The following is a 14,132-nucleotide window of genomic DNA, read 5'->3' on the forward strand; positions in this document are numbered from 1 at the left end:
TAAATTTTTTTTTTCCTAGACCACTTACAGGTAAGTAGGTTTTTGTTTTTCAGTATCCTAAAAATTGCCTTTGCTATTTTCTTTTTGTTTGTTTTTATAGTATACAACTCCATAGACCATATAGTTTTCTCTTAAATGCCAAGTTCATAGATCTGTGAAGAGCAGTTTTTTAGAAATTAATAGAAGGTAACCAAGACTCCTTTTGTAACACTGGAATCCACAAGACATGCTTGTTAGAGAAGCAAAAACCTAAGACCGTACGCACATGGTGCTAGTTTATTTTAGATCAAGTTGCTTAAGAAACCTCTTGTGTGTCTCCCTTGTGTTTTCATAACTAGGTATCTAGATGAGCAGAAGACAGAGAATGGAAAGGATAAGGAACAGAAACAAACAAATACTGATAAAGAGAAAATGAAAGAGAAAGGGAGCTTCTCTGATGCGGGCTTGGGTGATACAAAAATGAAATCTGATCCATTTGCTCCCAAAACTGATACTGAGAAGCCTTTTCGGGGTAGCCAGTCTCCTAAAAGGTATAAGCTCCGAGATGACTTTGAGAAGAAGATGGCTGACTTCCACAAGGAGGAGATGGATGATCAAGATAAAGACAAGGGTAAAGGAAGGAAGGAATCTGAGTTTGATGATGAACCCAAATTCATGTCGAAAGTTGTAGCAGGTGCAAACAAAAACCAGGAGGAGGAAAAGTCAGGCAAATGGGAGGGCCTGATGTACGCACCTCCAGGGAAGGAAAAGCAAAGAAAAACGGAGGAGTTGGAGGAAGAGTCTTTCTCAGAGAGATCCAAAAAGGAGGATCGGGGAGGACCCAAGAGAACCGAAAGTGGGCACAGGGGATTTGTGCCTGAAAAAAATTTCCGAGTGACTGCTTACAAAGCAGTCCAGGAGAAAAGCTCATCACCTCCCCCAAGAAAGACCTCTGAGAGCCGAGAGAAGCTAGGAGCCAAAGGAGACTTTTCCACGGGGAAGTCTTCCTTTTCCATTACTCGAGAGGCCCAGGTCAATGTCCGGATGGACTCTTTTGATGAGGACCTTGCCAGGTGAGCTGTAGTCCATCTTGACCCTCAGGGCTTTAGTAGCCTAACCTTTCTCCCCGAGGTCATTCTGGAACGAGGACAGGCCCCTCATGTATTTCCCCGCTGTCTCATTTTCAGTGTGGATACCTTCGTGTCTCTGTTTTCAGTGGAGAAGTGTGCATCACTGAGTGGTTATATGTTGGGGGCAGTATCATAGTGGTGAAGCATCTTTTTAGACTATAGTGACTGGCTTTTTGTTTTGTTTTGTTTTGTTTTTCTGTGGTACGCGGGCCTCTCACTGCTGTGGCCTCTCCCGTCGCGGAGCACAGGCTCTGGACGCGCAGGCCCAGCGGCCATGGCTCACGGGCCCAGCCGCACCGCGGCATGTGGGATCCTCCCGGACCAGGGCACGAACCCGTGTCCCCTGCATCGGCAGGTGGACTCCCAACCACTGCGCCACCAGGGAAGCCCGTGACTGGCTTTTTTGATGCTGGGTCCCCTCTGCTTCTCTCTTGCACTCTATTCATCACATTGTAAGCCCCCCTGCCGGCCCCATTCCACCCCCGTCCTGTTGCCTTCCTAAATGTGCTTGAGATGTCTTTTGCCTGTGGAGCCATGCAGGGTCCATTTTTCCATTCTTAGCTAAGTCACAATATCTATTATTACAGGTCTTCATGAAATAATGTAACAGTTTTAAAGTTGGGGCTGGGGGCAGGAGAACTTCAGGAAAGAGTGATGAGGCCCAGGCTGCTTTTTATGTGGTGTAAAAACTGCAAAGCCAGTTGGAAGTCTCCTGAACAGCATTCTAGCCACATCCCACTCTTGCTGCATTGTGTCGCTTCACTGAGTGGCCCTGGGTGGCCAAACTAGTTGGTCTGTTAAAACACCTTCCTGTTCGTTATCTGTTAAAACCAGCAGAGACCCCCAGAACAGAATCACTGAGGTTTAATGCTTCATCCTACCCATTTGTTCCTATTAAATTCCAACAGGGAAAAGGGAAGAGAGAGAGCTTGGATGCCTTTTTCCATAGTTACGGTGCATTGAGGTTACTTTTTACTTTGGTAGGAATTAAGAAAGGAACTTTACAGATAAATTTAACTCTTTTAAAGCACGCTTTTCATTTTCAGGATTTAAACGTTCTGACTTTCTGTATATCTTGTTACATTGGGCCTCCCTGTGTTTCTTTTTCAGACCCAGTGGCTTATTGGCTCAGGAACGAAAGCTTTGTCGGGATCTAGTTCATAGCAACAAAAAGGAACAGGAATTTCGATCCATTTTCCAGCACATACAGTCAGCTCAGTCTCAGCGGAGCCCTTCAGAACTGTTTGCCCAGCATATAGTGACCATCGTTCACCATGTTAAAGGTGAGTGCAGACGCCAGCCTGCTCAGGCTCCCTTTCCACGTGCTTAGCTTCCTCTCTAACAAGCAGAAGGATGTGAGTGGGGGAATGAGGGAGTCTATCAGGGATCTTTATCTCATTGATAGGGGCCTTTGAAGCTAGGGGCTAGCTTGAAGGAAATTTCTTCCAGGGAGAAGTTTCCATTTTTTTAATTACAGAGCTGAACATTATGAAATGCTAGTGGTAACCTGTGATCATGAGAATAGGTAAAATCCTTCATGTGAAGGTTTAACTTGCTTGAAAAGGAGGTATGAAAGGTGGCTTTCCCAGCCCCTCTGTCTCTTCCTGTCTAGTAGGTAGAATCCTCTAGAGGCTTCTTGTAGATCTTGGGGTATGGATATCTTCCCCACATTATTTTGCCATCTCCTGGGCAAATGGAGGTGGACAGGCTGGGGAATGTGATGTAGAAGCTGGGTTTGGGCCAGTTACAGGTTCCATCTGAAATTGGAACTCAAGCAGGAGCTGGTGTTCTGAATCAAAGGATAGTAAGCTCTAGTTTCTCTCTTTGTATCCATGTCCTACAGTGGAAATCAGACGTTGGATTTTGTCTGAACCAGCTATTTTTCCTTCTTCTTCCTAATATGTTTTTTATATGGACTTGACTACTTTAGTCACATCTCTGGTTGCAGGTCCATGCACACGAGTTGAATGTTGGGTGTGCCTTTGATAGCCTGATATGTTTTTCTTTGACTCCCCACAGAGCATCACTTTGGGTCCTCAGGAATGACATTGCATGAACGCTTTACTAAATACCTAAAGAGAGGAACCGAGCAGGAGGCAGCTAAAAACAAGAAAAGCCCAGAGATTCACAGGTGAGGACCTCAGCCTTACACTAGAGGCGGTCATAAAAGTCTGCTCATCAGATAATAAACTTGTCTTGTTTTTGCAACTTGTTAGTTGCATTATCAGCAGAATTTAAGGTAACACCCTCCAGGCTCTAGGATAGTGGTGGTTTGTAGTGGAAAGGGTATGCTTTGATGACTATAAGTTTCTCACTTTGGGCCTGAGGAAAACAGCCCTTTTGGTATAAATGAACCCTTGTATTCTTGGGAGCTGGCAGACAGTAACCCAAGATCACTGTGAGCTTTCTTTACATAGAGTAGATGTGGTGTTTTTTTTTTTGCGGTACGCGGGCCTCTCACTGCTGTGGCCTCTCCCGTTGCGGAGCGCAGGCTCAGCGGCCATGGCTCATGGGCCCAGCCGCTCTGCGGCATGTGGGATCTTCCCAGACTGGCGCACGAACCTGTGTCTCCTGTATCAGCAGGCGGACTCTCAACCACTGCGCCACCAGGGAAGCCCTAGATATTGTTTCTTTAAGCAACCCATGTATTTCATATATTAGTCCTTCCTTTGGAAGAATTTGCAGCAGGTGGGGGCTGGAGGTGGGAGAGCTTATAGGATTATGTCAAAGGGTTTAAAAGCCCAGAGGTTTAAACATTCGGTTTTGGAGACTATTCATTCAGCAAATAGGGACTTTGTCTAGAAACAAAGTTGGTCTTTAAGTATTTAACAGTCAGCTCTTGAGCCTTTGCAGTAGGTAGGAGGACCATGTTTGCACAACAGTCTTGGATTTAGGGTCTTTTGGGATTTATGTCATGCCAGACAGTTGTTTCTCACTTAGACCTCATCCTATTGGTGAATAATGGGCCATTATATTTTATTTTATTGTATTTATTTTTATTGTATTTTTTTAAATATGAAAATTTTTTTTTTTGGCTGCGTTGGGTCTTTGCTGCGCGCGGGCTTTTTCTACTTGTGGCGAGCGGGGGCTACTCTTCACTTCAGTGCGCAGGCTTCTCCTTGAGCAGTGGTTTCTGTTGTTGCGGAACACGGGCTCTAAGCACGCGGGCTTCAGTAGTTGTGGCTCACGGGCTCTAGAGCGCAGGCTCAGTAGTTGTAGTGCATGGGCTTAGTTGCTTCATGGCATGTGGGATCTTCCCGGACCAGGGATCGAACCCGTGTCCCCTGCATTGGCAGGTGGATTCTTATCCATTGCGCCACCAGGGAAGTCCCAAGGGCCATTATATTTTAATTCCCAAGATGAAAACTGCTTTTTGAAGTTAGCAGGGCATAGATAATCTTGATGTGAATTTGAAATTATAGGCATGGCTGTAGGTGAGTCTGTTTTCCTGGCTGTAACGGTACTGGGTGGAATAAGATGTTTTTTTCTGTTTGAGTTTGGAAAGTTGGGAGAGAGAGAGAGAGGGAGGGAGGGAGAGTGTGTGTGTATGTGTTGTGCATGCACACATACTCATGCACATCTATGGGAGAGTGTAAGTATATAAGCAAACAACAGAAGTGTAATAAAAAGGAATGCCTATGATTTGCACCACTCTACTTACGAACTGAGGTGCTATATTCACACTATGGAATGTTAAACAATTTTTGTGTTTTCAATTTTAGGAGGATAGACATTTCCCCCAGTACATTCAGAAAACATGGTTTGGCTCATGACGAAATGAAAAGTCCCCGGGAACCTGGCTACAAGGTGAACTGTTGCTTTGATCAGTAATTCCAACAAAATGAGTGCGTTGGGCATGAACTTGACAGAAATGTGTTTGTTTAAATTACTCTCTACTTAAGTTTGTGTTTTTCTTTTAAGGATGGGCATAATTCTAAAAATGAACTACAAAGGGTTAATTTTTATTAAATGTATCAACAACCTTTGTGAAGTGGTTAGAATATGGTAAATGACCCCAAAGTCTATTGAGGTGAGCTTGAGAAAAAAAAGAGAGGAGTTTTGGAACAAGTGCCCATGATGAGAGAAGAAACTTTTTGTGATATTTTTCTGCTTGTAAGTATTATCAAATCAACTATATACATGCACTATTTCCAACCATGATTTCAAAAAGACATGCATGTCAGAGAAGAGTGAAATATTCATATCTTAACTTAGTAGACTGTTTTAAGCAGCTAGTCCAGATTTTTTTCTAACATTGTACCATATCTATCATCTGTCGATTACTGTTACTTTAAAGCTAAGCATTGCTTTGATAGCCCAGCTACATTTGTAATGATGTGCACGTAAACACTGTTATTAAGAGGTTAAAGCTTGTGTGCAGTCTTTTACTATGAGGTACTAGATTTGGGTTCTTAAAAATCTTAGTATTTCTTGACCACCATTCCCATATAGAGTTGTAATTTAAAATTAGAGATGGCTCTTCCGATGCTGCTGAAACCTTTTCTAAAAATAGTAATTTTCAAGTTTTCCAAGTAAATTTGTCTTGTTGGTTGAATGTAATGAGAGGCACTCTTGCACAATCTCTCTTCTCTCCCATCCCCCTTTTCTTTTTTCTCCAAGTACCCACCGGCTTGGCACTAACCATGTGAAATGCAAGGTTTTGAAACATCAGAAGAGATTCCGTCCTCTCTGCCCCACATAGCCTACTCATTAGAGGTGCTGTGGGCACTGCCTAAGGGAGCTGCAGCTGCGTTTTTCTTCTCTTTTTTTGTCTTTGGAGGGTACAGAGGCCCCATTCCCTCTGTCAAAAGAAAACCATGTGATAAAATAAACCAACTTACTACCTACCACTCCTGTTAATTAAATTATTTCAACAAAAAGCTTAGTTGTTTGTATAAGTAAAACGTTAATGCTAAGTGAACTACTCATCGCTTCCTCTTTTTTTTTTTTTTTTTTTTTTTTTTTTCCCGTACGCGGGCCTCTCACTGTTGTGGCCTCTCCCGTTGCGGAGCACAGGCTCCGGACGCGCAGGCTCAGCGGCCATGGCTCACGGGCCCAGCCGCTCCGCGGCATATGGGATCCTCCCAGACCGGGGCACGAACCCGTATCCCCTGCATCGGCAGACGGACTCTCAACCACTGCGCCACCAGGGAGGCCCTCGCTTCCTCTTTTTAGGGAGTTTTTTGTTGCGGTTTTTTTTTTTTTTTGGCTGCACTGTGCAGCTTGTGGGATCTTAGTTCCTGAACCCAGGAATTGAACCTGGGCCCTCGGCAGTGAAAGCATGGAGTCTTAACCACTGGACCTCCAGGGAAGTCCCTAGGGGAGGCTTTACTTCCATGAGACAAATCTTAGTGTATTATGTGCCTGAAACCACATTGCACCTCTGCTCGCTGAGATTCTAAAGAGCTGTTGAAAGCCCGTGGCATGGTAGTTTGGGGTAGAAGGCCACTGTTATTGCTGGGCTCATGCTGTATCTGCAACATACATACCCTGATAGGTTACACTTCCTAGAAAGTTAGCGAAAGAGGTTTTCTTTTTCTCTTTTCTTCCTTCCTTCCTCCCTCCCTCCCTCCCTTCCTTTTTTTAAAAATAAACTTTGACTTAGTATTGCCACATTATGAATTCGTTATGGGTTTTGATATGCCTTTTCTAGAGAAATTTAATACAACTAAACATTTTGGAAGGCTGATTGAGTCTCCCACTGTCTGTCATTGGACTCAGTACTGAGAGAGAATTCCAAGTAGAGGATAGGCCCAGGGCAGCTGCCACAGTGTAGGTAGGGGGAGATAACAGCATTTCCATTCTTGGCGGTGACTAAGCCTGAGCCAGCCTAACCAACACCTTCCAGAGTTGATTTTGGCCTTCTCAACTTGTCGGCTAGCCAGTCTTTACTGGGCCACAGAGGGAAACAGCAAAGTGAGGTGCGTGTACGTGTGTGTGTAGCATATGCAGAAGGTCATCATCATTATTTTAGAGAACTGGTTTGGGCTCTGTAGGGATCCTCATGAAGCGACTTCTGTGGACCATCCTGTATCCCTCCTGAGCTTGGGCGAGGTGCCTCACATTCCCAGTGCTTCCTCTGCACCACTCCAGTGGAGTGGAAGCCACAGCTCGTGGGGTGGTTGAGTTGGTAGCCCTGAATCCCCAAAACCTAAATTTTGATTTCTCTTTTGGCAGGCTGAGGGAAAATACAAAGATGATCCTGTTGATCTCCGCCTTGATATCGAACGTCGTAAAAAACATAAAGAGAGAGATCTTAAACGAGGTAAATCAAGAGAATCAGTGGATTCCCGAGACTCAAGCCACTCGAGGGAAAGATCAGCCGAGAAAACTGAGAAAACTCATAAAGGATCAAAGAAGCAGAAGTACGTAAGCCCCTGTCTGTCACCTCATTCAGACTCCTGAGTGGATTTCTTTGTCTGCCCACCATTAGGCTATATGGCAGACCCTCCAAGCCAGAGAACTTGGGGTTAGGAACGATGGCCACTTACACAGTTTCTTTTTTTTTAACTGTCAATTAAGGTCCCTAGATTGAAAATAGAACTTCAGCATGAAAGTAGGCATGATCCTTGTCTAAAGGAGGCCTCCTGGGAGATGGGCAGTTAATTTGGCTCTAGGGACAGTGTGGAAAATCATAGGGGAATTCCTTTTGCATTTGTTTTGGCCATGTTCTTTGACATGTCCTTTCTCATCACAAATCTTCTTGGGAAGGTTATGTTTTAGAAATGGCTCAAAGTTGTTGTCAGGTAATAATACTGTTTGGTCAGAGAAACAGGGTGGAACTAGATAGGACAAGATTGTTGATCTTAAATGCCTTTTAAACTGGTTTCACAGACACTTCTAAGAGAAGTGTTACAAATATTCTTTAAACAAAGGTAGCATTGTTGAACTTCATAAGGCAGCATTTATGCCAAGGTCTTGTCTCTGTTTACATTTTTGAATGTTCCATGACTTTTCAATCATGTCTCATTAAAGGTAGCACAATTGAAACCCCACACCTTCCTGTAAGAAGCTACACCACTTCTGTGTTTCTGAACTTTAGCTGGCAAGCACTTTCGTATCCATTTTCTGATAACAGTCCTTTGAGATAAGTTGGATAGTTAGTAGCTACCTGTTTTGCCCATTTGAAAGATAAAGAAGTAAGCTCAGAACGATTTGTCTAAGATCACACAGTAACAACTGACATCAAAACTCAGATCTTCTGTTCCACTTTGTCTACCCTTCCACTCAGTTACTTACACATTATGAGCCTTAGCAGCTTTCAGGGCTGCCCACAGATAAAAATCTGATAATCCTCAACAGGGAATGGAGGTGGGGGTATAGTAGTCTTCAGCACTGTCACTGGTGGAAAGGGAGCAGAACCCCTCAAGCATTTCAGGGTTGGACTTGGATGACTGATCCTGATTTCTTTCCCTGGGACACATGCCTCTACCTCTGACTTGTTGTGTAACCTTGACCAAGTCTCTTGCAACCGTAGTATTTTGTGACTGGGGCAAGAAGAAAAATGATAATTATGTCACTTTTCATTGTATATCACACTTCAGTTTAGAAGAACTTTTTCTCATATGACTGAAGAATGGCTCACCCAAGATCACACAACTAATAAAAGGCAGTGTTGGGACTCATATGGGGCTTTTTGGAGTCTTATGTTTGAAAACCTCTTGAAACGACACTGATTTCTAGGAGTCAAACATTTGAGTTATAAGAATCCTATGACAATAACTTAGATTCCCCCTTTTTAAGAGTAAATGCTAGAAGGCGCCAGTAGGATTCAAACATGTTAAGTCTTTGATCTTTTTGAATGTTTGGGGGTGGGCTGGGGGGTTGCAAGGTACTTTCCGTAGTGGAGGAGGGCAGTGATCGGTTACTGACACAGGCTGGCTTCTCCCTGTAAGTCCTTCTCTGCTCCTGGGAGCCAGCCTTTCTGCCACCTTAGATGTGGTTGGTGCCCTTCTCCAGCACCACATGGCAGGACTGGCCCCAACCCCAACGAGAAACCAGTTGACCACAGACCGTGACTCATCATATTAGTCTGATGGGTCCCTAGTCTGTAATTTCCCCCAGATGAAGGGAAGGATGGGAAATAACTCTGGGAAGAGTTTCGACAGATCATGTCCTTAATGACAAAAGCTGTTTGAGCTCACTGGAAAGTGGTTTGTGGAGTAGTGGTATAATTAGTCGGAGGCAAGTTTGAATCCAGGCCTACTCAGCTCTGTCACCTGCAATTCTTAGCTATAAAAAGAGGGAAATAATACTGAATGATCATAATTGCCATTTACTATATACCTGCTGTGTCAGTATAGAGTTTTTAAGCACTTTGTTTTTTCAGTCTTAAGAGCACTGTCCCAAGACAGGTAGTGTTTTTCTTATGAGAAATAAAACGAATGTAAAGCCAAAACAGATGGTAATATATAAAGCCTGTCCTGGTACCAGATACTCCGTGACTTTCAATACAGTGTTAGTTTCCTTCTGCTTTTCTGATTCGTGCACATGTATTAGGCTGAGCTGCCAGAGGCCACAGACTATGTTTTGTTGCTCCTTCTGTGTATGTCCCATGTTCATCACAGGCTTGGACGTAGATATGTCACTCAGCATGACTGACAGAATTGGGAGGAAGCTCCCCAGGTTCCCTGGGTGTGTATGTTGGGGGTGAGTTCGTTTTTCAGGTTACTAGCTTTCAGTGTATTCATCACAGACACACTCCTGATTGCCCTGTGCTGCTTATCCATGAGCCCCCAGCCAAAGGCTGTACCCTAGAGGCTTACTGATCTCCCTGCCTCTTCTATTTTCAAAGGAAGCACCGGAGAGCACGAGACCGGTCCAGGTCATCATCCTCTTCCTCCCAGTCATCCCACTCCTACAAAGCGGAAGAGTACACTGAAGAGACAGAGGAGAGAGAGGAGAGCACCACGGGCTTTGACAAATCAAGACTGGGGACCAAAGACTTTGTGGGTCCAAGTGACAGAGGAGGCAGAGCTCGAGGGACCTTTGTAAGGCCCTGCCCCCTCTCCCTTTCTCTAAGCCCTTACTCCCACCAAGTCTAATTATGTCCTTATCAGAATATTTATTTTGTTGCCCTTGATACAAGTAATTCAGCCTAAAGACCCTAGAATCTGTGGTTTCCCAATTCCCAGGCTTTCCGTTTTTAGTGTTTTTGTTTGTTTTTTTCTGTTCATAATCACTTAGCCAGAAAGTCTCTTAGGGCTTCTCTTCCGAACTTCCTCACTTGTCTTGACTCCTGCTGTATGTAGGGAGGCCCTTATGCCATTCTGTCCTCTGTCTAGGCTGTAGACTTGAGATGAATGGAAAGGGAATGACTAGAAACCAGTTGACCAGCATACTGACTGGAGGACAGTTGTCTGCTTTGTGCCAGAAAAGTGTTTGAATAGAAGGCAAGGAATTGTTTTTCTCCATTCCTTACATGGTCCCTTTGTTCCTTTCCCCCGTTTATTGCCACAGCAATTTCGAGCCAGAGGAAGAGGCTGGGGCAGAGGCAACTACTCTGGTAACAACAGCAGCAGCAGCAACAACGAGTTTCAGAAGAGAAACCGGGAGGAAGAATGGGACCCCGAGTACACACCCAAAAGCAAGAAGTATTACTTGGTATGTGTCTGGGGACAACCAGGAAGGGCCAGGGGGCCTTCGGCACACACACTAGCTGATACCGAGGCCTTAATTGGTCTTTGCAGAACTGTGATTAAATACGTGTGCAGGCGCTACACTGGGTACGTGCGTACTTGTGGGGTGGCATAGTGCTGGCGAGTTGAGTTTTCTCTAAAGAGGTAGTCCTGACCTTGAGAGCGTTATCTAAGACGTTTTATGGATTCCAGGGTAAGCGGGAAAGGTTGCTCTTGCCTTTCTAGTCTGTGAAGTTGTTTTACTGCTCACCCACCCTAACCTAAGCCTCCCTCCAGCCTTTATGCAAGGGATAGAACCATAACCTTCCCCTGAGGCTGCAGTTCCACCCTGTCCCAGCACAAGATTGACAGGAAAGACAGCTCAGGATCTCTTTTTGAGGAAGGGGACCTGCCTCCAAAATGAAACGCCACTGGGGCTTCTCTCTTCTAAGCTGTTGGTCATTGTCAGGTGCCAGGCACCATCTGAGCCTCTCTGCCTCTCAGGGTAGGGCTCTGCTAAGCTGAATTACCTGGCCAGTGAGAGAGCTCTTTTGGCTTTGCTCAACAGCAGGCTCAGATCCAAGCAGATGTGACTCTTGAGTGTTGTAACCAAGGTCAACTTGCAGCTGAGTCTCTTCATCACCCCCGAGGACGGGCATGGAAACAGGAAGCTAGGAAACAGGTTGCTGTGTAAATTACTGTGCATAGCCAACTTCACTTTTCTAGGGCTGCTGGTAGCTACTTTGGGACTCCTAGAGAACCCTTGAACCTATATCTAGGGAAATGTTGCCTGGGCCCAGGATAGGTACTGGAGTGGGGCTGCTTAAGGGAAGGATTAAAGGCCACACAAAGCCCCTTTCCCTGCCCCATCTGTCCCCTGAAGGAGCATTACCAGCCTGATTCATTTAGGCTAGTGAATAAGCAGCCGGCCCTTTAGCTGAGCTAACCCCTCAGGGGCCTAAGGCACTGCTTGTGTGGGTGGAGGGTTTAGACTCTTTGAAGCCGTGGGGCTGATGAGGTAACAGTGACTTTTCAAAATGCTTTGTCATTCATTCTTTCTCATTGGATCCCTTCTTCTCTTCTCATGTGATCATCTGACCAGGGATTGTTTGAATTGTAGGTTTTGTTTTTCCTACTCTGCCACACTGCCTCCTTGCATAAAACTAAAGAGGGGAGGGATACAAGGAGGCTGGGTTCTGGTCCTGCCTTTGCCGATAACTGGTCTGAGACCATGAGCAGATCACTTTCCCTTGGTCTCACCGCCTGTTCTTGGCTGAGGGGGAGTGTTGGGGAGAGCTGGAGTCCCAACTATGTGTGTGTTCTGTGTTGCTTCATCTCTTAGCTTCCTGACAACTCAGATCATAGGTTCACACTTAGGGGTGATTTGCTTTCTCAAACCCACCCTTTGAGGGACAGTGTTCTAAATAATACGGAGTTACTTAAAGTTCCTCTGCCTGTTTTCGCATCTGTGTAGTGGAGGGTGATAACGACAGGGTAGGGTAGATGTGAGGATTAAAGGAGATAATGCAGGAAAAGGTCTTTGAGTGAAGATTTTATCATCATCATCATTATAATGCCTAAACTACTGCCTTAGAATTCAAGGAACTCAACTGAATATTCTCTTAGATCTGAATCAGTAGCATTTTTAGAGTGGGGGACAGGGCATAGGTTCATTTGAGAAAGTCACATTTGGGTGGGTTCAGAGGAGAGGGTTCTGGCTGCTCTTGTTCACTCTGGCACTGATGGCAGTCTTCTTTCCTTTCAGCATGATGACCGTGAAGGTGAGGGCAGTGAGAAGTGGGTGAGCCGGGGCCGGGGCCGAGGAGCCTTTCCTCGGGGTCGGGGCCGGTTCATGTTCCGGAAATCCAGCACCAGCCCCAAATGGGCCCACGACAAGTTCAGTGGGGAGGAAGGGGAGATTGAAGATGACGAGAGTGGGACAGAGAACCGAGAAGAGAAGGACAATTTACAGCCTACAGCTGAGTAGAGGCCACCTTGATGGGAGCCCCTGCCCAAGGGAGAGGCGCTGGGAAGATGGCTGGTGAGGAGCTAAACAGAGGAGCCTCGAGAAGATTCTGAAAATCCCACCCCTACCCGCCACCAGCCATGCAGAACTCCTACTACAGCCGAAAGCATCCCTGGCGCTGTGTCCCGCCGGACAGAGGCAGCCGGCTGTGGGGCCTGGGGTCAGGCCCAGCTCTTGAGCAGAACACACCACGTTGGGCTTTAGCTGTGTGGTTCTCATTTGTTGCTGTGTGGGGTGGGGCTGGGGTAGGGAGGGCAGAGCGATACTTGGATTTTGGTTTGTTCCCTATTAGAAACCAACAGTTTTATTCTTCATTTCATTTCATTTGGAGCTAAGAGGACTAATTTGACGATTTTCAATCTCTTCTCCCTTATCCTGATTTTAAAAGCCCCTCCCCCCCCTTTTTTAGGCATATATAGTAACATTAGCGGAAAGATTTAATTTGGGCAACTTTGATTCTGAAAAGAGAAAACAAAGCATGTGAATAAACATTGAAGTGTTCACCTCAGTTTGGGACCAAACTGCTTGGATCTTTGTAAAAGTTGGTTTTGTATGTCGAGGAGGAGTTCAAGGCCTTTCTGACCACCTTGTGTTCCCCTTTTCTGCGCAGCCATGTATCACATGGTGTTGTTCCTAACCACACCCCATGTGTGCACCTCCCCTCCCCCCCAATATTTTCTGATTTCTTCTGGGCTGGGCTTCCCCTTCTCCACCAGCAGCTCCAGTATCCCAAACTTTCTAGTCCTGCTGATCCTCTCAGCAACAGGGGTGGAAACTGGATGTGGCAGTTTCTGGTCTGTTTTCTAAGAAACTTCTGACTTCTATTATCTTTACAAATATAAGATGAGAAAATAATTTTTTCAATATTTTTTATTAATCTTTTTATAAAATGAAAAGAAACTCCTATGATCGATTAAGGAAGGTGGTTATGGCTGGGTGGTTTGTGGGGGTTTTTTGTTTTGTTTTTTTCTTTTCCTTTTTCTTTTTTTAACCTTAAGCTTTAAGTTGAAACATTCTCAGATGTTTGGGGGGAAAACATCCTCTTAAAAATGGGTCCTTGTGCTTGCCTTCTGGGGAGGCGGTCCTGAGCAGGTGAATCATATGGCATTTATGCATATGTTATATGCGGACTGCACCCACCTCTTCCCCCCCTCCAACCTTTGCCTCTTGGGTTGTTATGCTACTTTCCCCTTACTTTGCTACATTTCTATAGTTAAGTTGGTTTTACTTGAATGATTCATGTTTAGGGAAAAAAAATGAAAATACCCTTAAAATTTGTTTCAACTCCTCCTGCAAATAAAAAAATAAATGAAGTGGCAGATGTAAATGGGCTCTGGTCATTGTCACCCTGAGTGTGTGTGTTGGGGGGGTGTCTCCCAT

At 45.1% G+C, this 14,132-nt stretch overlaps 1 protein-coding gene across 4 annotated transcripts in view; it reads left to right on the top strand.

The window, feature by feature from the left end:
• Positions 1-14,071, top strand: part of THRAP3 (thyroid hormone receptor associated protein 3) — a 75,563-nt gene extending 61,492 nt beyond the window's left edge. For all 4 annotated transcript variants that reach the window (XM_082615306.1, XM_082615307.1, XM_082615304.1 and 1 more), the window contains 8 exons: positions 339-1,052; positions 2,220-2,392; positions 3,129-3,240; positions 4,832-4,916; positions 7,287-7,474; positions 9,904-10,099; positions 10,569-10,712; positions 12,492-14,071. In XM_082615306.1, the coding sequence (XP_082471432.1) occupies positions 339-1,052; positions 2,220-2,392; positions 3,129-3,240; positions 4,832-4,916; positions 7,287-7,474; positions 9,904-10,099; positions 10,569-10,712; positions 12,492-12,713 (1,834 nt within the window). In that variant the 3' untranslated portion in view covers positions 12,714-14,071. The remainder of the gene's footprint in view (positions 1-338; positions 1,053-2,219; positions 2,393-3,128; positions 3,241-4,831; positions 4,917-7,286; positions 7,475-9,903; positions 10,100-10,568; positions 10,713-12,491) is intronic.
• Positions 14,072-14,132: the final 61 nt, after the last annotated feature.

Source organism: Mesoplodon mirus (genome assembly GCF_964341445.2).
Source record: "Mesoplodon mirus genome assembly, chromosome: 3".
Classification (NCBI taxonomy): Eukaryota; Metazoa; Chordata; class Mammalia; order Artiodactyla; family Ziphiidae; genus Mesoplodon; species Mesoplodon mirus.